The following is a 23,194-nucleotide window of genomic DNA, read 5'->3' on the forward strand; positions in this document are numbered from 1 at the left end:
CCCAAGAAGAGAGGCAATCTTCTCCAACTCGAAGGCATTCTCATTGAGGAGGTAACTCATTAATGTTAGGAAATTGAACCCACACTAGAGGCATTCCGACTGCAGAACCTCTTCAGGAGTAAAATCCGCACTCTAGGGAATGGCTTAAACCAAATTCCCTTTGTAGCCCGCCAAACTGGATACCAATCGGTCCCTCTCATCAGCATTCCTAACAACTGAAGCTTGATAAAAACCTTTGCCAACAATGAACCTAAAATCCATCAAGATGTATTTATTCTGGTAGGTGTAATTAAACCATATTTCGAATTTCATCCTCCTGCGGGACCTTTTCGAGAAAGAACATGAAAAATGGGTGCTCGTATACTCATTGCAAAGTTGCTTTAGATCAATGCCCATTGACATCCGTAGTACTCTCTTGGATTCAATTCAATTTGCTTGCATGGACTGTTGCTTCTTGAGATTGATCTTTTGGAGATCCTTTTCTGAGCATATAACAAATTGACCGGGTAGATTGCACTTCTTGAAAATCTAGCAACATCGGTGAACGATCCAATTGTGCATGTCATCTCACTGTCATTCTCCTCCACGCATGTCTTAAGGAACGCCCTTGAATCCTCAACTTGAGTGCCAAAACTACCAGTTTATCCTTTGGCATGTCTCTTGTCAATAGGCATGCTGTTAGTTAGAACTTAGAGTCCATAAGCTCAATTTACTAGGTGAATGGACGAGAAGAGTGGGAGTGACGGCTCGGTGATCCCTTCTCATTCCTACCCTGAGTAAATATACTTCCCCCCCCAAAAAAAAAAGGTAAATTCTATTAATGCTTGAAAATTCACCATTCAAAGAGCTTCGAAGAGGAGCTATACACCATACAAGGAGCTTCCAGAAGGAAATGTCGATGAAAATACTAAACATGTTGCGAGCTATAAGTAATAAGTTGAACCACGTTCAAGTGGCGTGCTGTGAAGGGATTCACAATAGGAAAGAGGAAAAGGAGAAAAAGTTGGAACGACATTAAGGGTCAGTGCATGCGAGGCCACTTATGCGAGGCTGGTGGTTCATTTTCTAGGTTCGCACCGTTTATGAGGCAGAAGTGAAGCGCCTTGTTGGTGTCAAGAATGGCACCTCCATTTTGGAGGTTGTAAAACTCAGCACCAGAGTGCCATTTTTCTGGAAGCCAATCAAAATCTGGCATGTGGCACTGTTGTTGGGCTGAGCTGCCTTTAATGCTTCAGATCTTGATGGGCAAGCCAATCAAAGTGGCACAGCTCTCTGCAAATATTTAAAGATGTCCTGCAATCCTCTACTAAATGTGTGAAGCTCCCTGAGTATTTTGGCGTATGAATGAAACGACTCTCTTGAACAATTGCGCATTCTTTTGCGCATATGTAGTAAGCCTAAGTGGCTAAGAAAAAGGGGGACCAAAATAGAAACAAGAGAGAAAGGGGGAAGAAAAAGTGGAGCCTCAACGAACCACAAAAAAGCTAGAAATATTTAAACAAAGAATTTAAACAAGGTGAATGGGCCTGCCCGAGATAAAAAGAAGAGAAAAGAAGGGAGAAAATGGTGGAGATCACATGGTCCCGACCAATCACAAAAAGGCATGAAAATTTAGAGAAAAACAGGAGGTTACTTACTGATTCGTTAAGTGTGGCTGACATTAGTGCTACAATGTCGAGTGAAGTAGCGCCATCTCTCTCGACCTTCCCTTCAAAGGGGTCCCTTCAAAGGGTCCCCTTTAGCTTCTTAAGAGAGGAATCGTCAATATAGCGTACCTTAAGGCAAGCCAACACAAAGATTTACTTAGAGGGCATTCCCGCAAGGGCAGAAATGCCAGGGAATGCCATTACTGGGCGGAAATGCCTGCAAGGTGCACCGTTCCCGCAATCACTGCTCTGCTCAGATCTGGCATTTCAAGGCTCCACTGGAGATAGGATTTTCGTCTCTCCAAGCGGGCATTGCGATGCCACCTTCAACTCCACCTGCCCCAGTTGATTTCAATCTGCTCACTAGCCTCTATAATTGCGGGTCGCAGCTTCTGGAAGGTTCACAGTCCTTTGGGAACCTTCGATTGCAGGTTCCCCCTCCGTTGGCATTCTGACAATGGACAGAAGAGCAGGAAAATCTAGAGAGTAGAGGAGACGCGAGAATGTAAATCCATCTCTGGTGGCGTAGCATTTCACAGCCCATTGGGTGGAGGTGAGCCCGTGACAATGTGAAGGAAAGCAAGGGGGGCGGGGCCAAATTGAAAGTCCAAATTGAATTTAATGCACAGAAATTGGAGAACAAAAATTGCACAAGGTATAAAGGGTTCCAAATTCCGACTGAGGGAGCTCGCTCGCTATACAACAACTGAAGAGACAGCGATCCCCTCCTTTCCTTCTTCATCTCTGGGTACCATAAAAGCGATCCTCCACCGCTTTTTTCATCGGGCCCTTCAATTCCCTTCTCCAATTTTTCCTGCCCATCTCCTGGCTTTTGCCATACTCGCTCGATCTCTGCTTCCCTTCTTCCTTCTCTCCCTTTCGATTGCTCCCTGTTTCGAATCCATCCGGTTTGGCCTTCGCATCCCTGGGTTTTATATCGCTTTACCGCCCCCTCTGTGCCATTGGAGTATGCGGCACATCTTCTCATTGCAGCAGCAGCAGCGGTACCGTCTGTCACCCAATCAGGTAGTTTTGGATTCCTCTAGGTTTCGCCTTGTACATATGCATCCCCTCCCCTGTAGGCTGCGCTCTGGGGTGTAGAAGGTTGGAATTCAGTGCATGGAAAGGCAGCCAGGGAACGCAGACATCCAAAGGGGTCGTCTTGCTACAGATTTCAGGTAATCTAGTGTTGGAAGAGGAATCCAGAGAGCGACGCAGCGATTGAGGGAATGGCTTCATCAGTATACCAAAATGCAGGGCCTGGCAGACCTCCACCTCCCCCCGGAACATACAGGCAGAATCCACCTCCTCCGCCACCTCCTGGACAATATGGAGCTCCAAATCCATACAGCTATGGAGGAGGACCGCCTCCTGCTTATGCAGCACCCGGTCCTCCCAGACAGATGTCGTATAATCCCACATATGTCTATGGCTCGGCTACCCCTTACGGACCTCCAGGAGTCTCAAACCAAAACCAGTATGCTCCCCTTCCTCCGTTTTCCTTATCCTCTCATCTTCCTCCCCCTCCTCCTCCTCCTCCTCTTCCTATGACCTCAGCTCCGCCTCCTCCCCCTCCACACCCAGCTCAAGTATCCCATCATAGCGTCTCATTCACCTCCACAACATCCCAGCCACATCAGTCAGGGATTCACACCCCTTACTATCCTTCTTCAATTCCCCCTCATAACAGCCAGTTGCCACCTCCTCCTCCTTCTCTGCCCATCTCTCATTCTTCATCTTCCCAAACTTCATCTCTTGTGAATTTCCCGTCCACACTTTCGAAGCAGCAGTCTTTACCACCGCCACCACCCCTACCACCACACGATTCTTTGAAAGATACTTTGAATTCTTCTTTGCCTCCCCTTCCTCCCATCATCAATGCATCGTCTGCACAACCTGCCTCAGCTCCTGCAGTTTCTTCCAGGCAGAATGCAGCTCACATACCTGCTCCAAACAATTGGGTTTCTGGGGCTGAGGCTAGCAATGCAGGAACTGCACAAGCCAGTCGTAATTCCGGTAGAGAAGGGAGCAACGTGAGGTCCACCCAAGGATCATGGAGTCTACCAACGTCACAACCCTTGGCTTATCCAGCATCAATGCAAAGAATGGGTAGCTCTCAAGAAATGAGAGCAGGGGTGTTACCCACAGACCTCTCAACTGCTGGAAAGACTGCAAAGACTGTTTCAAGAGCATCTGGAGCAGCGACTGCACTTAAGACAGATGACAGATTAGAAAGTGAACAAGACCAGCGTGAAAGGAGAAAGCGGGAATATGAGAGAAAGAAGCTGGAAGAAAAGAGGGAGAAGGAAATGCAATCAGGCTCTATTGTGCACAAAATGCAGTCTGCAGGAACACCTTTGGCAAAATATTCATCTGGGGCTGGTTTGAGGGATAGTCGAACTGATCGAAAATCTGGACCCTCTGTGGACAAGGTTGATAATAGACTGAAGCGACCTTCAACTTTCCTCTGTAAGATAAAGTTAGTATCCATCTGCTTATCGAACTCTTGCATGTTTGGATACTTGCAAGTCCTCTATATGATATATGACGTATATTCAGCTGCAATTGAAATCAGTTTGCATTCTCTGCAAGCTCAGCATATGTTGACACTTGGCAAATTTGCGTCTTAAGGTGTTTGCCTGTTCAGGATATCATTTTACAGATGCTTGTTTTGAAATCTGAAACGGGATTAAATCTGGTATGGAGATGGGTCTTGGGGTGGCAAACTGAGACGTAAGAATGTTTGCACTCTTGCACATGTCTGTTTGTATACTCCTTGTGCCACAATATTGATTTCAATGCAATATTGTAGGTTAGAATGTAGATAAATCATAGAACTAAATAGTTGAGCTCCTTATGTCATGGAATGAAAATACTTTAGAACTATCAGTGCAATTTAAAGTGTTAAGAGAAGGAAAGGTTCACTTTTGTTAATCTTAAGCTTGTAAATCTATCTTGTTTGGAAAAGGTTTTTGCATAGTTGTCTAAGTTTTCTCAACTTTTGAATATCTCACTTCTAGTGAAGTGGGCATTTTGAGTAGATGGAAACTTGGATTGTATGCAAATGACCAAATATGAATTAATTTGAAGTATCAGAAGATGGATTTGGGGACAATTGGGTAAAGGGTGTCATTTGTGGTAGAATGTTTTGACTCACTAAATACATTTGCACAAAGTCTAATGATTTTCCAATCTAATGTTTTTTCACAGTTTGAATTTTTTCCAAGTAGATGGTCAGGGTCTTATTGTAATGCTTGGCTGTTGGGACCTCATGTGTGCATTCGCATGGTTTTGTATTGACTATCAAGTTTAATTGTTAGACACTACATCTATTCCTACTGCAGATCACGGGAGTAGCACCAATTCTTTCCTCCCAGCCAACCTTGCTGAAGCACACAAGCTGACAGAGAATTCGAATCAGAAAACATATGTGAATTTCCATCTCTTCTCTCTCTAGCTTCAACAAGCCCCATCTCCCTAGATGGATCTAGATGCCACATGTCATCATCATAGGGCCTTCCTAATGCAACATTTCACCCCTCTCTTGGGATGCTTTAAAATCCTTTGCCCCTAGGCACATTCCTTGCATTAGGCCCTTAGCCTTAGATCCACCTAGTCTGGTCACCTAGGACCTTGACATTAATTCCCTTCCGATCATTTACATGAAGCGCAAACAAATAATTACAAACATAGATCCTTTAAGGGAAATGTCGACTGATTCTTCCGAGGTCATGCTACCTCGGCTAGAGCGTAACATTCCTTCCCTCTTCAGACATCAGCGTCCTCGATGATAAAGTCTGGGAACACTCTCCGCAACTGGTACACGGATTTCTAGGTAGCTTCGGATAGAGGCTGACCATGCCATGCAACCAACACCGTGGGTATCTTCCGATTTCGTATTTGCATTGTTCCTCGGTCCCAGGATTCTTGTTGGTTTGCGCCTCGCATTATCCTCTATCTCCTGAAACAAAACCACACCTTCGATTAGTGAGTCACCTGTATGTAAAAATTTCTTTAAGCACGAAACATGAAAAACCGGGTGCACCTTACACCCCTGTGGCAATTCTAATTTATAGGCTACCTTGCCTATTCTCTTTAGAATTAACCACGGCCCACAGTATCGAGGTGATAACTTAGCGCACACTCCTGAAGTCAACGACTTCGAGTGCGAAGGAACTCTGAGAAAAACTTTTTCTCCTTCCTTAAATACTCTTATAGACCGGTTTTCATCCGCATACACCTTGGCTCTATCCATAGCCTGGCAGATATTAGCTCTCGCAAGTGCTAGCATCTCCCGCATCTGAACCACAAAGTTCGCGGCACTAGGCACTTTCTGAGGTACTCCAACTATAGTTGGATTGGCTGGTATATAACCATAGTTCAGCTCAAACGGACTGAACCCGGTAGATGAATGTTTTCTATCATTATAGGCAAACTCTAACAATGGCAACCACTTGTCCCATATATGTTGCCTCAATGACACATATGCTCTCAGCATATCCTCTAAAGTCTGGTTGACTCCCTCCGTCTGACCATCCGCGTCAGGATGATCCCCACTACTCATTCCCAACTCAGTCCTTAGTGTCTCAAATACCGCTGTCCAAAAATGACCGGTAAATCTGACATCTCTGTCTGACACGATCTAGGCAATCCATGCAGACGAAATATATGTCTAATGAACAAATCCGCCACTTGCGGGGCACTAACAGACTCTCTAGTCGGAATGAAGTGAGCTATCTTGGTTAGACGATCAATCACCACAAGGATAGAATCATAACCACCTTGTGTCGTAGGCAGCCCTACTATAAAGTCCATGGAAATGCTCTCCCACTTACTTAGTGGTATCTCCAAGGGCTGTAAAATTTTCGGGTGGCTTCACCTGCTCGGCCTTGCTTACCTGACACGAAAAACACCGTGTCACATATTCATGAATATGCTTTTTCATCTTTGGCCAAAAGCAATCTCGCTTCACGAGATCATATGTCTTCTCGACTCCTGGGTGTCCCGCACATGGGCTATCATGGCATTGTCGAATGACTCTCTACCTGAGATCATTCTGACCAGGTACTACAACCTTGCCATTTCTTTTTAGCATACCATCCCTTATGGTATATCTTGCATAAGTTTGGCCTTTTCTGGATGCCAGGTCATCCTTTTCATTTTCCTCGGGTTTTAACACATGAGCTTTAGGCCATAAGCTCTGGACAAACTCGTCCACCTTTTGAGTTTCTCTGATCTCGGTCATTAGAGCACTCTCTAATACCGTGAAACTCAGGTTGTGCATAATGCGAGACAACGCATCAACAACCTTATTGTCTTTCCCTCTTCGGTACCGAATCGTTAAATTAAACTCCTGCATGAGCTCTGCCCACCTAGCTTGGCTGCCCCTCAAGTTAGGTTGTTTACAAAAATGTTTCAGAGTATCATGATCCACATCCACATAAAACTCTGAACCATACAAATAATGCCTCCATGTTTTCAAAGCATGGATAACAGCATACAACTCCAATTCATGAGTTGGCCAATTCCTTTGAGAGGGAGAAAGCTTCTTGCTTTCAAAGGCTACTAGCCTTCCCTCTTGAAGGAGGACTGCTCCCACCGCAACGCCACTTGCATCGGTTTCCAGGAACAACGGTTTCTGGGGATCAACTATTTTTAACACCGGTCCTGTGACCACAGCTTGTTTTATGGTGTTAAAACTTTTTTGTTGATTCTGTCCCCATATAAAAGGTACTTTATCTGAGGTCAGATCAGTCAATGGCGATACTATTTTGGAATATCCTTTGATATGCCTTCTATAAAATTGGACAAATCCCAAGAATGATCGCAACGCGGTCAGACTCTGAGGGATTGGCCAAGTCAGTATCGCAGCCACTTTCTTTGGATCCATTTCTACCTTCTCTGGAGTACTTATGAATCCTAAATATTCAAGCCTAACCATACACAGTATAGTTTTCTTTTTATTTACATAAAGACTGGCTTTCCTCAAAGTACTGAACACTATTCTTAGGTGTTCACGATGCTCAGTAATACTTTTACTGAACACTAGAATATCGTCAATAAAATGTACTACAAACTTTCCGATATACGGACGTAGTAAATCGTTCATAAGCATGCCGAATATAGCCGGAGCATTGGTAAGTCCGAAGGGCATTACCAAAAACTCATAATGATCAAACCTGCTTCTGAAAGCGGTTTTATGCACATCCTCGGCTCTAATCCGGATCTGATGGTAGCCACACTTAAGATCTATCTTGCTGAAAATCACGGCTCCATGTAATGCATCTAGCAAATCATCAATCCGAGCCATCGGATACCTGTGCTTAACAGTGATATTATTCAATGCTCTGTAATCTATACAGAGGCGAAACGTATCATCCTTTTTCTTCTTTAATATCACTGGCGAAGCAAAAGGTGAGAAACTTGGTTGAATCTGCCCCAACTTGAGGTATTCTTCCAATTGTCTACGCACCTCCGTCTCTTCAGTAAAACTCATTCTATAGGGAGGTCTATTTACAGGTTCTGCCCGCGGAATCAGTTCAATTTTATGCTGAACATTCCGCAGTGGAGGTAACCCATAAGGTAGTTCATCCCTAAAACATTCAGAGAACTCCTCTGTTATAAGATTAGCCAGCTTGGCCATCTCACCACTTTGGTAACATCAGTGCTAGCCGAAGAATCATCAACAGGCTCTATTGATGCTGTGCAAAGGAATAAAAACTCTTCTTGAGCTTTTCGGATTTCCATCACGGAAACCAACGGTCCTTGAGGTATATCTTTTTCACCTCGCAAGACATAAAGCACATCATTCATCTTGAATTGATATACGTGCTTTTTCCAATCAATGGCTGGATTCTTCCTAGAATGCCACGCCATACCCAGGGCTATATCTGCATGAGCAAGCTTGGTCATTTCAAAATCAAACTTCTCAGCATAGTCCTGGATACGAAGCTCCAACTGGGTAACCCTTTGGTCCCATACGTTAGTTGATTTTCCATCTGCCATCCTGACTGTATACGCATAGTCAGATGGGCTAGTCTTTAACTTCAGCCTCTTCACGAGCTTGGAGTTAATCACATTGTGCGTTGACGCCGAGTCAAACAACACAATGACATCATGATTGGCCACTTGCCCTTTCATCTTAATTAACTCCGTATCATTAAAGGTTGTATACCCCGTTGCTACGGGCCTAGATAGGATGTTATCAGGTGCACTCGTTACTAGCTTAGCAACAGACACACATAACAAACAAGGTACTGACCTCTGAGAAGATCCCGCTAGCTAAATCTGCATCTGTTCCGCTCTGGGACTTCCCTCCATTTCCACGTCGCATTCTGAGACTACCATCTCAGCCATCCGACGATCCTTATTTCGTGGACAATCCTTCCATTGATGAGGCTGAAGCCAACAAAACACAAGCCTTCTCTCCTTGCTTTTTCTCTTTGCTCTGGGTTTAAGGGAGACTTTGACCAAGCCCGGGCTACCATTGGTGTTACTTTCCTCTTCACTCCAATGGTGGTACTTGATTTAGGAGTTTCAGCTGGTTTCGCCTGCTTGGCTTGACCACTCGGCTGAGAACCACTCCCTTTACTAATCCACTTCTTCTTAAACCCATATTTCTTCTGGTACCCATACTGGGTTCCAACCTGCTCAAACCCACTTGGCCTGCTGCCCTTGGCATCTTCATAGTTCAGGGCTATGGCTATTGCATTATCCAACGTGTTCGCATACTTAGCCCGAACTTCCATTTTAATCCAATCATTCAATCCAAATATGAAATCTTTCACTTGGATTGATTGAGGTAGGGGTTCATCAACCTTCATTACGCTCTCTCGAAACTTATCGGTGTATTCTGCCACTGACAAATTTCTGTGACAAAGGTTTCTATACTGATCCCAAGCTCGGGATGCTTCGTCAGGAGGTAAGAAGTGTTTCCTAAATTCCCTTTTAAACCCCTCCTAGGTAGTGGATGCAATAGCATCTTTCTGTTGTTTAATCCACCACCGATCCGCTGCCTCACTAAACATGTGGGTGGCCTCGCAGATTTTCTTGATATCATTTCTGATTTCACAAATGGCGAACGCCTCGTCCCATTTGTGTAACCAGGTCTCAATGACATCAGAACTACGGTCATTCATCCGACCAGAATACTTTTCCGGCCTATAATTGGCAATATTAGGTACTTTAGCCTTTCTAGGCTCGACCGTATGGAAACTAGACTCCGGTTCCATTGGAGCCTTTCCTTTCTCATCTCGAGAAGGTCTGGCAGACATACTGTGTATCACTCTTCTAAGTTCAGACTGCCCTGCATTTGCCTGTAACTGTTGCGCTAATAACTGCTGCAAGGCATCCTCAAGTAATGCAATCCTGCCAGATAAGGTGTGAGCTACTGGGCGCGACACCTGCTGGGTCGGCCGGACTCCTGACTCACCAGGGTCCCTCCTGGAAGCCCCTTCTTCTGCTTCCATTCAGTTCAATGGGTGTTTTGTTTTGTTTTGGGGTTTAAAAAAAAAAAAAAAAACACCGCTAGAAAACTGTATTTACAACTGATACAATTCAGGGTACTTGCACTCTGACACAATTCCCTATAGTAGGGAATTCCTGCAATCCCACATGCACATTGACTAGGCATTTGACACAGGCATATATCCCAAATAGCGCTTTTCCCTATACTAGGGAAGCTCCTGCAAACTAACTCTGACTGAAGCACATAGGCATAATCTCAAGCATAATCTGTCCCTGCTATAGCATCGAACCTTCATGCAGACTAATTACTAACGAGACCCTCTTCATGCAATGGAGCATCACCACAGACTAAGATCGGAAAAAAAAACATAAAATTGACGAAGGCCAAAGAAAGCTCCTTGGTCTAATTCTGTCTGAGGGAATCTGTCTCAGCTCCACTTTGTTCAAGCCCCTACGCTCCTGCGACAAGTCTGCAACCAAGAGCTTTGCTTGAGCGTCGATCCAGTCTCAGCTTACGAGCTGGCTGCGTGGCGTTGGAGGGCTTTGACCGTATGTGCGCCAGGGAAGCAGGTCAAAAATTATTACGGGCCAGCCAGACCTGTGGCCAGATAGCGGGAGATATGACGAAGAGACGAAGCATATTTTTACAGGCTCCCCATAACCTTCGTAATCCTGCCCGCGCGTCGCTCATCCACGAATCATCGAAGGCCTCCCATCATACAATCACTGGTTCCGTCGTAGACCACGGGCAGCGCCAACCAAATCTGCCCGTCGTGTGGAGGTCACGTACGCCTTTACTGTTCCTTCGTTGGGCGTCACACGTGGCAAGTTTGGAGCGAACAAGACCCGTCGTATCAATCTAGTCTCAGCTTTTGTCGTCACACCTGCGCTCCAAGCTTCGTCGTCGCATATGACGTTAGCAGCTTCTCTGCATAATCCACGTCCAGACCTCCGCTCACGCCTACGAGGTACACCCCTAGATATCCAAGGCAAAGGCAGAAATTCGAGCACCAAAAGGCCAGGCCCCACATGGACTCTCCGTCACCCAGATCGTCTTTCTCACCTAGCAACCTTTTGGCTCTGATACCAATTGTTAGACACTACATCTATTCCTACTGCAGATCACGGGAGCAGCACCAATTCTTTCCTCCCAGCCAACCTTGCTGAAGCACACAAGCTGACAGAGAATTCGAATAAGAAAACATACGTGAATTTCCATCTCTTCTCTCTCTAGCTTCAACAAGCCCCATCTCCCTAGATGGATCTAGATGCCACATGTCATCATCATAGGGCCTTCCTAATGCAACATTTCACCCCTCTCTTGGGATGCTTTAAAATCCTTTGCCCCTAGGCACATTCCTTGCATTAGGCCCTTAGCCTTAGATCCACCTAGTCTGGTGCTATCAACCCTCACCTAGGACCTTGACATTAATTCCCTTCCGATCATTTACATGAAGCGCAAACAAATAATTACAAACATAGATCCTTTAAGGGAAATGTCGACTGATTCTTCCGAGGTCATGCTACCTCGGCTAGAGCGTAACATTAATGTTGTCTTTTCTGGACACTTTTGTAAGGTTGCTTTTGCGGGCCTTATCAAAGTCCCTTCACGCATTCGCACAGTTCCATTTTGAATACCAAGCCTTATATTCTCTTCTCTGGACACCAACTTTGTCTATTCATTTCTGATCTCTTTTTAAATAGATGCTATGTGGACTTTGTTGGTTTGTCCCGTACAAACAACTGTGTTCAGAGCAACTTGTTTGATGTCTGCAACTACTCGTTTTCTACTAATAACATGCTTTAATTAATTGATAAATCTTTTGGACCATCTGTGAATAATGAAGAAGGCACTCTTGTGTTATGGTTCAACTAGTGGCATGTTGTCACGGGCATCCTCGGCCCGTGGCATGCTGGACTGCCATGTGGGCTGTCCAGTCAGCAGTCCAGCAGCCACGTGGACTGCCACACAGCCAGCTCAGCAGACCGTACAGGCACCACATCAGCAGGGCACCATGTCATTGCCAGATGCCACATCAGCGATGATGTCAGCAGGTCAGCTGCCACATCAGCAACAGCAGGTCGGTTAACAAGAGCAGTCTGGTCGGTGGGCAGAAATATGCCTGGTCGGTCAGTTTGAGGCCAAGGGTGGCCCATAAAAGCAGCCCCTTTGGCCTTCATTTCTCATCCCACAGTTGGGCACTTCAGCCCTCAGAATAGCAGCAGCAAGGCCTTCCTGCAGCAGACTCTCAGCTTCTTCAGGGATCTAGTGAGGATTCACCTCCTCTAGGTAGTCTAGTTTCGCAGTTAGGGTTTTAGCCTCTCCATACAGTTGTATTCATCCCTTTGGGCATTCATACACTTCCGTTATATTCTCTCCCTTTGATTCTCTACTAACATCCACAGCATCACTTTGTGTATTGAGTGTATCATCTGCAGTTTGCAGTTAGTGAGGAGGAGAGAGAGTGAGGATAGTCTATCTCCCGCTACATTGCTATCAGAGCTTCAGATTCTTTCCTGAGATAGAGGGGTTTGTAGGTTATCTATTTTTGTATTTTGTCCCTACCCCAGACTAGTGGTAGTACCATACTCCATTAGCCGCTCCCTCCCTTAATCCATCACGCATCTGGCTGGCTCCCTTCTTCACCCGTAGGTCTTTACACCTTACGGCGTGCAGTAAAGAGGGGAAATTATTTCCAGGAATCAAGGGCTCAGGACAGTCAGGGACAGCCCCATCGTTTATGGTCCAGACAAGATCGGGTAAGGACCATGAGCACCTGTGAGCAGTCGAACACAGGGAGGGAGGGTTCAGTGCCTCAACCACCACCACCACCCCCACTATAGAATCCCGCAGACATTTCCATGTCTGCTATGACAGCCATGATGCAGGCTATGATGCAGATGCAGCAACAGTCCGATGCTCTCTTCACTCGCATGACCCAACTTTAGGAGATGCTAGAAGATCGTGAGTAGGCCCCCAGAGAGCGCGAAAGGCTAGCTCAAGAGGCAAAAGAAGAATGCGATCGGGAGGATCGAGAAGGAAAAGGAGAACACGATCGAGAGGCTCAGGAAGCCAAGGAACTTCGGGACTGTGAGCATCAGGAGGCCAAGGAGCTCCAAGAGTGTACCGCTCAGGAAGAGAAGGAAGAACGGGACCGGCAGCTTCTCATTTCTCTACTCTGACTAGCGGGGGGAAAAACGGAGAGATTTCCACTCCAAGCCAAAGAAAAAACCCTTAGTGTTGACTTCGGGGCTCAATCAGTTGAAAGCTATTTTTCAATGATGCACAATGAGCGGTGCATCCTAGCATCCATGCACCTCACACGCGAGGCAGTCACCTGGTGGCTCAAGTGGCAGAAGGACCACCATGATGCAGACGAGGAGACACCTTTCTACAGCTGGACGGAATTCGTGAAAGATCTTTTATTACGGTTCGTGCCACTGCAGTATCTGGACAGGCTCCAGAGTGAGTTCTACGAGCTACGCCAAGGAGACACCGAGACGGTGAATCATTATGCCAATAAATTCACTCGTGTTAATACAGTTGCAACAGGAGGACAGGCATAAGCTGAGCAAATTTCTCCATGGACTGCGTACAGACATCGAGTGGGATGTCAAAAGTTTCAGGCCACGGGATTATGAGTGTGCATACGAGCTTGCTCCGAATTTTGAGCTCGTGCACAAGGGTCAAGGATCCAAGCATGTCAACAGTAATAAGTCCCAGGATTCCACTCGAGGTGATGTTGGGACCGAAGCAGCTCGGAAGGCTCAGTTGTCTCTTACGCCAACGGAACCAATGACCTTGAATGTTGCATTCCAGGGCAGCAGATAGAGTGCTAGCAACATGCAGCCACTCCGAAGATCTTAGGGTGGGCACACAGTCGGCCACTCAAGGTCGCACCTACTCAGGTAGCAAACGTCATCTTGGGAGCACGATGGTTGCACTTGTTCGAAGTCCGACTGGAATATCAGCACCAAGGCTTGGATGCCAAAATCCCAGGCCATGGGTCCAAGTTCATCTATTGGGTTAAGGGTGTTCCGCCTCGACCTTTGATATTAGTCATTCAAGGGGTTCGAGATCGGCGCCAACAAGACACAGTATCATAGTAGGCAACACGGTTACAACAAGACTAGGATGCCTCCCTCAAACCCAATCTTCCTCCGTCCCTATCACCTATATGCATTGAGGGAAACCATAGGGAGCATCATCTTGGAGTATTAACCCCCAGCACCTATACTTACCAGCAGTTAGCACCAGATCCAAGAATTCAGTACCTGCAGATTAGGATTCATGCGCTTAGCAAGTGCACTGCCACATGGGCTGTCCAGTCAGCACGGAGCGGCCACATGGACTGCCACGCAAGCCGGCTGCCATGTGGACTGCCACACAGCCAGCAGCTAGCTCACTAAATCGTACATGTGCCACGTCAGTAGAGCGCCACATCAGCAACGACGGCAGTAGGTCTGTTGCCACGTCAGTAACAGCAGGTCGGTGAACAAGAGCAATCTGGTCGGTGGGCAGAAATATTCCTGGTCGGTCAGTTTGAGGCCCAAGGGGGGCCTATAAAAGCAGGTCCCTTGGCCTTCATTTCTCATCCCACAGTTGGGCACTTCAGCCCTCAGAATAGCAGCAACAAGGCCTCCTTGCAGTAGACCAGCAGGGTAGCCTCAGCCTCTTCGTGAGGATTCACCTCCTCTAGGTAGTCTAGTCTCTTTCCAGTTTGCAGCTGAGGGTTTCAGCCCCTCCATAAAGTTATATTCAGCCCTTTGGGCATTCATACATTTCAGTTATATTCTCTCCCTCCGATTCTCACTCACATCCACAGCATCACTTTGTGTATTCAGTGCATCATCTTGCACTTTGCAGTTAGTGAGCAAGAGAGAGTGAGGATAGTCTATCTCCCACTACACATGTCTACTCCACTCTTCATGTATGAAGAATCCTCTTTGTATATCTAAGACTATTCCCTTGTGGTGCACAGGTATGTTTTGCAAAGAGGGGGGAGGGGAGGGCGAAGTTGTGCCTGTGTCAAATTCAAATAGGTGTAGATTTGTTCAATTGACTCGGTGATGGATCCTTTCTTGGCCTTAGTTATATCCTTACAACAACGCCCGTATCTAACCGCATGTCAACTTGGCAGAGAGCCACAGAATTAGGCAGTGTCGTTGTTCAGGGTGTAGTAGATAACAACGGGGCATAGTTTTGCCAATGACTTGGGCTCTCAGTTCAAAGCTTGCTGCACCAAGCATTTGCTAGATTAATCACTCAGCCTGGCAGTCACAAAAGTAGTAAAGAATATGCTCTTCATCGTCATTGCTGAAAGCACAGAGTGTTATAGTCAACCTGCCCTGCACTGAAAGTCATTTTTGTAGAAGTCACCAAGCTAACGTATTAAGCTTGGAAATTCACGTAGATTCCATTTGAATGGAGATACCCCCACCAAGGAGGGTCAGGGTACCTCAATTGTGCTGAATGTGAAAGAAAGCAGGGGAGGCTTATGAGTCTATAGTGCCCTTGAAGCACATGCACAGAAATTGAATTGCTGCAATGGAAATGGCAATCATTTTCTACAATGCTCACCTAGAATGCTGAGAGGACGAACTCGAAAAACTAAGCTGGACGCACAATGAATCCATGATACATTTTTGGTCGGCCTACTTCTGCTACTATGTTGGCCATTTCCCCTGCAAGGGCTAGGGTGTTGATAACCCAAATATGAGGGAAGGTTGCATCCTCCTCTCTGCAACATAGCTCAGGGCCTTCACTGCTCCATCTAGGGGAGTAGAAGGAAAGGTTGACGAGAGGAACAATGAAAAAGATAGATTTTCAGTCATTAAATAGAAGATGAAAGCAGAACTTAGATCAGTACTATAATTGGGTATATTAGGCGACCACTGACAAGTACAAATAGGAATGTTGTGTATTCGAGAAAAGGTAAAAAGATAGAGCCTGCCTCACAACCCCAGAAGACAGAAAAGAAGGCAGGGAAAGGAATTAAGATGGACAATGACATGCCAATTCAAGATCCTAGCCACTAGATCATGAAGTCACGGGGGATTATTGGAAATATACCAGCCTTGATCCTATTTGATGCAGGTTCAACCCATAACATTATATCTTGAGGTGGCTTGCATTATTGGGACTGCATCAGATACGAATCAGAGTACCAATGCATCTCGAGCTTTCACAGGTGTGCAAGAGCAGAGCTCTCTCCAGCATAGTTACCAGGGAACGGGAACGTTCCGGGAAGGGGGAACGGGTACGGGAACACCACGTCATACACGACACATCATCATATGGCATAAAACTATGTTGGAAAATGAAAGAAACTAACATTTGCAGCTTTAAACTTTATATACAAGCTCTAAAATACCCATTTGAAACTTTCGAAGAGCCAAAAAAAAATTATTTTGGGGCCATTCTGGTTCTGGCCTGCTACCTGGAACGGCGTTCCAGACGCTCCGGATGTCGGAACGCCGTTCCATGGTAACTATGCTCTCCAGTAGTAGGAAAGCTACACGTTAATTCTACAGACATATGTTGATCATGCGAACTTCAATATGGGACTGATCACTGGAGTTGATGTTATTTGGGACTACTCCCTTGCAGTCTTACGCTCAGCCCAGTTATGACTACATCAGACATTAGATCATTGTAACATTGTATCCTTGGTAAGCCATGCTAAATGTCAAAAGTTATTTGTAATTTGCTGCATTCTTATCGCATCAATGTTGTAGTGACATAGAATGGGTTAGGATCTAGAGAAGATAGACAGACTGAGGAGAGGGGCTTTTTGAGGCAGAGCAGCACGGAGATTGTTTTTTAATCTGTTGCCATTTACCCTTCCCCTGAGAGACCAAGAGATATGAGGATTGATTTGATTCTTGATAGTGCTCCCCCCAACTTCTACCTTACTATGTTAGTAAGGCACAACAAGATGAGATTCAAATATAGGTGGAAGGGTTGTTATAGCAGGGATTGATTAGGCCTAGCAATTCAATATTTCGTTCTCAAGTGTCTTACTTTCAGCAAAAAGAGACTTAAATCACTAGAAAGAACAGGTTTTTGTTTCCGGGAAATGACAACATCCTTGACTAATTGATCTTAAGTTGTTGTAGCAGGGATTGATTAGGCCTAGCAATTCACCATTTCGTTCTCAAGTGTCTTACTTTCAGCGAGAAGTGTGCACATTATAGGGTTTTGAATCTGTCACTTCCAAGAACAGTTTTTGTGTCCGCGGATTGATTGGATGTTAAGAGTGGATATCATCAGGTGCGTATTGCTCCATAGGACATCTTGTAGCTCCTTTTTGGCTTAGGAACGGTCTTTAACTGGGTGATGAGTTGATTTTTCCAGAATATTTAAGTTTCTTTTTACATTTTGTGATGACTTTATTGCTTCTTGCAAAGATGAAGCTGAGCTCGATAGCTACTTTGTATTTCTTGCTGAATTGGATGCTTCATCTAATATTTCGTTGTAGAAGATTTTCAGCTTCCAGAGAAGAGCACCCTCATTGCCTGGTTTTTTTGATTGCTTGACAGCTTTTCAAACAGGAAAGATAGATGGGTGTGTGGGACTGTGCACTTATCATTACTCATTTTTTGCACAAAATACTGAAGATCAGGAAATATAGATGGATGGGGGGGACTCAGCAACTCACTATATGTCATTTTGTTACAGCGTGCCCCCAAACTACCCCGGTTCTTTTCCCTTCTCGAAGATTGAACCTTTGTTATTTTTCCAGGTTCAGGAATGAACTTCCAGATCCTGTGTCGCAGCCCAAGTTGCTTCAAGTCAACAGTGACAAAGATCGGTGTGGTTCTCTTTCTTTTTTGCTTTGTTTCTGGAAAATATGAGAGTCCGCAATACAGAAATGGTTTGGAAAGGATATAGCTGTTATATGATGATTTCTTGCTGTCTCCTCCTGTCTGTCTTACTTTGGTTGTAGTACTGGTCTATGGGACCTGTTTAAAATACAAACGTATACTGAAAGTGTAGTTTACATGGCCACGTGTGTGAGGGTGCCATCAGAAAAGATACAATAGTTTCACGGCATGAGTGATGCTGAGGAAATTGGTGATCAAGCAATTCTGCGCAGAGAGAGAGAGAGAGAGAGAGAGAGAGAGAGAGAGAGAGAGAGAGAGATGATATGATTGCCTTAATGTCCGCAGGAGACCCTTCAGGATCTATGGGACTAGCAATCACTATGAACTAATACTGATCCCTTATATCCAGCGAGAGAATATTTTCACAAACTTGTCATGTATTGAGTACTTGTTGGGTTAGCTTGTGTGCTAGACCTTGTACCTTGTTGCAATGTTCCAAAATCTCTTTTAAGTAGCTTCCTAGCTTTTCGGCTGGCTGCTCCAGCAGGTTTTTTTAGATCTCTGCTGTCCCCATAGCCTTCTTTGATGTGCGTGTACATGCTGTTCATTTTCTACCTCTCGTGGGGCAGATTTTGCAGGTTCCCTCTTTGGTACATGTAAGAAAATGGCAGAGTCTACCAAATCTGTTGAGATAGTCGTGTGTTTGGATATGGTTTGCTATCCCGAGCTCTGCAAATCATATACATATGTAACACCAATCTTGTTGCGCATGTGGCACATTCTTGTAATGGCAGTATATGCCACTCTTACATGACAGTTCATCAGAGGGAGTATCCCTAAATCCGAGACAAGATAGCATACTGCGGTCATTGCTATCGTCGAGAAGCAGGATGGCCTACCTGCTAGAACAAAAACTGGAAGTGGTAAACTACGGTCATTGCCACATAATTCTTGGCTCACTTTCGGTGAATCTCTGTGTTTTGGATTGTGAACTTTTCTGTGTTTATTGGGCACTTGCTATAAAATCCTGTCAAAAGCAATCAGCTTGCGGTTGCGTCCCATTCTTCCTGATATTATCCATGATACAGAGATTTGATTTGTTCATGGCAGAAGCATTTTTGATAATATATTCTCTTTTTGGGAAGCTTCGGAGTGGGCCATGCACAGTGGACAAAAGATAGCCATTCTTCTCCTGGACTTTGAAAAGCATATGACAAGGTAGATTGGGATTCGAGGGCACCCTTCTTCATTTTGGGTTTTCAGATGCATGGATTAGAGGGGTTTCAGCTTTGTACAGAGGAGCCCACAGCCAGTTACTTATAGGAGGGGTCAGGGGAGATAGATTTCAGATTTCCAGATCAGTTCGTCAGGGATGCCCTTTTGCCCCCTTTCTTGGGCTTAGATTACCGCTTAGATAGGAAGAGGACCTCATCGATTATGAGCTAGCAGATGACACTGCTATTTTCTTGGAGGCCTCCCCTCAGACCCTCACCTCTTTCAGGACAGCCTTGGACTTGTTTTATATGGCAGCAGGTGCTCACATTACTTGGAACAAATCCAATGGCTTTTAGATCAGTGATGATGACACTCCAGATTGGGGGGCTGATTTGGGCTTCACTTGGACCCAGAGGGGTGTGTCAGTCAGGTACCTAGGATGCCAGGTCGGTTTGGGTATCTCTTCTTCAGAGCAGTCTGCTCCGGTGTTGGAGAGTATCAGGAGAAAACTTCTTTTCTGGAGCTAAGCCAGATTAGACCTTGCATCCAGGGTGGTGGTTGTCAACCAAGTTCTGTTGGCCACGGCTTGGTGTGTTTGCTCTTGTTGGTGTAGCTCCAGGGATTGCATCACTTTTAATGGAGCGGGCTAGATGGCACAGTAGACACTATTGCCGGGGTGGCTTGGGAGACCTTGATCCTTCCCACGCAGCAGGAGGGTCGCAACATCATAGACCCAGATTTGCAATGCAAGGCCCTGCTTTGCAAGTTTGTGGTTAGAGGCCTTTTGCCTACGGAGGAGCCTTGGAAATATCTCTTCATTTAGGACATTCATACTTGCAGACCCTCCTCAGGTGGAGATTGGATTGATAGCACCAGATGGATTTTCACCTCTCTCGAAGAGATTGATAGGCAACCTTTCATGTGGAATGATTGCATACTTGATGAGCATGGTAGGCAACTTGGTTTATCTCATTATATGCAGTGGGAGAGAGGCTCAGTTGCTTTTGTCGGCTCATGGAAAGCCTTCAAAAGGCTTCTAGAAGATCGTCAACAACAGTTGGCAGTACTCAGAGGAAGTGTAGGGAGGATACTTTAGATAGATGCAACCTTACCTCATGATTGGGTTGTTACAGATGACAAACCTGTGGCCTACTCAGTTTGGATGGGGGCTTTCTCCAGGACTGGTATTCCTCTTCAGGTCATTGCTTTCTTGGGAGCACAGGAGGATGCCTTGGTTTTTGATGTACAGTCAGGTGGCAGGCTGCCTATTTCCTCAGATGATATTCTTTTGGGCACACCATTTCAGCGTGTCAGGATCATAGGCTGTGTGGAACAGGGCAAGGATTTTGCTTGGCATATAGATCCGAGCCCCTGTCTTTATATTTTGGGTTCATGGAGGTTGTGTCTCTATGGAGGAGTCCCTATAAAGTATCTTCAGTGGGACCCCGGAGAGTGGGAATGGATTGTTGCAGAGAACCAAGAGAGGAGTCTTCCTTTCTTTGGTTACACAGTCAGTAATGCTAGAAGATTCCAGATCAGTTATAGAGGTCGGAGACCTTCCATTCCTCCTCATTGAGAGGGCTATCAGGTTTCAGCTGACTTGTAGAGATGCTTTTGGAAAAGGCTTTGGAAATCCCGAAGAAATAGAAAGATTATTTTTTTGGCTTTCTATACATGGAGGGATTGCAGTGAACAGGTGGAAGTCCAGATTTGGGGCAGATTCCACTTGTCCGAGGTGCTTGTCTACAGATGAGTCGGTTCTTCATTGCTTATGGGACTGCAGACATGCGAGAGTCATTTGGATGGGGGCTGCCGGGATTCTTAGCACTTTTTTCCCCTTCATTTTTTCATCACGTGGGGATCAGTGGCTTGGCTCTCTTTATTAGGTCCTTAGATATTCTATGAGTGGCAGGATGCTTCCTGGGCCATTTCTATTCGACGGCACCTAGTTGAGCCTTGCTCTTTCTAGGATGTGCCTATCTCCCGATATAGACCGCATGCTGATGTGGATTTTGCTTGGGAGATACGGGCTAGTATTACTGCTTGGCAAATCTAAAGGGCCAGATGCACAGAGGCCATTGATGGATCTCAAGACCACCCTTCTCATACCGTGGCCAGTATTTGGCTGATACCATTCACACTTTGATGGCCAGTTGGGCGAGCATGCAAGGGTCCTCCAGGGCAGCCTCTTCCTAGAGGGTTATATTCCTTACAGAATGGAGGAGCATGCATTGGGTCACTGTGTCTAGAAAGGTGAGCAAAACTTGAGCATCAACATTTGGCGATCCTGCTGGGGAATTTCATGCTAAGATTTGAGTGGGCAATTGGGTGGAGTAAGTTAAGGATAGGGACTAGAGCATAGGATAGTTCAAGAAGAATTCCTGTTGATAAGTGACAAGTTACGTCAGTTACTTTGCCACACGTACTCAGAGATTACATCAGGGTTGAGGTGGCATTTTCAGCCTCAACCTTGGTTTCTCTCCAACTCTTTTTGAGTTTTCACTTACTCTTCTAGAGTATTTTTTCTCATGTCCAGCTCCGCATTGAGCTTGCTCTCGCGGGTTTTTTTCATACTTAATAGAAGTCTCTTTCATGGAAAAAAAACTTTTCTGTGTTTTGTTCCTGATATCCCACGGATTATGGATTGTTTCTTTCTTGCAAGGACTCTTTATAGCTGCTAGGATAGATTCGGATAGTCCCATATAGCCATAAGATGAAGTGGGTAAGTAGTTGAAAGGAACATGTGTGAAAAACATGCATGGGATGTTTGTCTGCATGCATGAAGTGCTTTTGTGTGTACTCATGATGTACCACTACTTGTGGTGTGGGTCCTGAGGGATGGCCATATGAAAGTGGGTAGTACATCGAAAGGAACATATATGGGTCCTGCGGGATGGCCATATGAAAAAAAAGAAGGTACACATTGACTGTATGTTTGCATGCATTGAGTGCTTGCATATGCTTTTGATGTACCTCGTGCTTTGGGTCCTATGGGATGTCCATGAGAGGATAAATCATCTATGTGGGTCCTACGGGATGGCCATATGGAGCATCTTGTCTGTCTGAGCATGAATGTCTGCTGTTTGTGGAAGGATGCCTGGTTGTGTTTTTGAACTAACTGAGCCTTTGAGCTTCTACTTGCTTCGAGACTTTTGCTACAGGTTCTGATGGAACAAAGCAAAAAGTTCGGTGCAAACGGGGACATTTGCAATGTTTCATGAGGAGGGTCTGTCACAGGGACGTGAATTTCTAAGCTTTAGGAATTTACGGTGATTGCCCTAGCCTCCAACAGATTAAAACAGTTTAAAGGACACTTCAATGCAATAAATTCCATGGGCCAAGGCAAGGGATTGAAGGTTAGAGCAGGGTAAAAATCCCATTCGCTAAAAATAGCTCCAGGAGCCACGTTTGGCTAGCTGGTTTAGAAAGCAAGAAAAGTCGAAATTTTCTTTCAGGGCTGTTTCTAGACCACAAAAAGACAGAGAGAGGCAAGTCGTAGGTTGGGAAAGTGCTCGAGGGCTATTCTATCACATCGCTTTGCCTTTTTTTGACTACCAGGCCAGTGTGTGGGCTGTTGATGGGCTGCCAGAAGCTCAAAAACGAAATTTGTTTTTGTGCCCGGTGCCTCCATATCAGTTCGTTTTTGTTGCTTGCCTATTATTCATGCCTTTTCAAAGGCCCAAATCTGATTCGCACTTCTTCCAGGAGCTTTCCAGGCTAGGTGGCTATTAAAATCACACTTTTCCAGGTAGTTTGGACAGGCAACTCGATTTGCTTCCAGACTTGGCGATTCTCTTCGAGCATGTTTTCCAAGGTTGCTTTTGCTGATTTTCACCTACCAGGGTGCCAGAGATCTTGCCAAGGAATTTCGTTTTTCCATGTTTGCTGATTTCCCCGGGTTTCCCGAGCTTTCTGATCGGTTGTCTGCTTTCCGGGAGCTTTCCTACTACTTCAGAACCTTCAGATCCTTTTGCTTTGTGCAGCTGGCTTTTTTGTTTGCCAGGAACAGCCAGGTGTGGTTGTTTTGTTGGTCTCTGTCT

General features: G+C 45.4%; 1 protein-coding gene across 3 annotated transcripts in view; it reads left to right on the plus strand.

Annotated features, from left to right (window-relative positions):
* Positions 1 to 2,329: 2,329 nt before the first annotated feature.
* ELF7 (hydroxyproline-rich glycoprotein family protein) overlaps positions 2,330 to 23,194 on the plus strand; it is a 74,337-nt gene continuing 53,472 nt past the window's right edge. For all 3 annotated transcript variants that reach the window (XM_087401435.1, XM_087401434.1, XM_087401436.1), the window contains exons 1-2: positions 2,330 to 4,125; positions 17,858 to 17,926. In XM_087401435.1, the coding sequence (XP_087257561.1) occupies positions 2,876 to 4,125; positions 17,858 to 17,926 (1,319 nt within the window). In that variant the 5' untranslated portion in view covers positions 2,330 to 2,875. The remainder of the gene's footprint in view (positions 4,126 to 17,857; positions 17,927 to 23,194) is intronic.

The sequence above is a fragment of the Dipteris shenzhenensis genome, chromosome 30 (genome assembly GCF_047967505.1).
Source record: "Dipteris shenzhenensis isolate YYH24624 ecotype China chromosome 30, Dip_SZ_1.0, whole genome shotgun sequence".
Lineage (NCBI taxonomy): Eukaryota > Viridiplantae > Streptophyta > Polypodiopsida > Gleicheniales > Dipteridaceae > Dipteris > Dipteris shenzhenensis.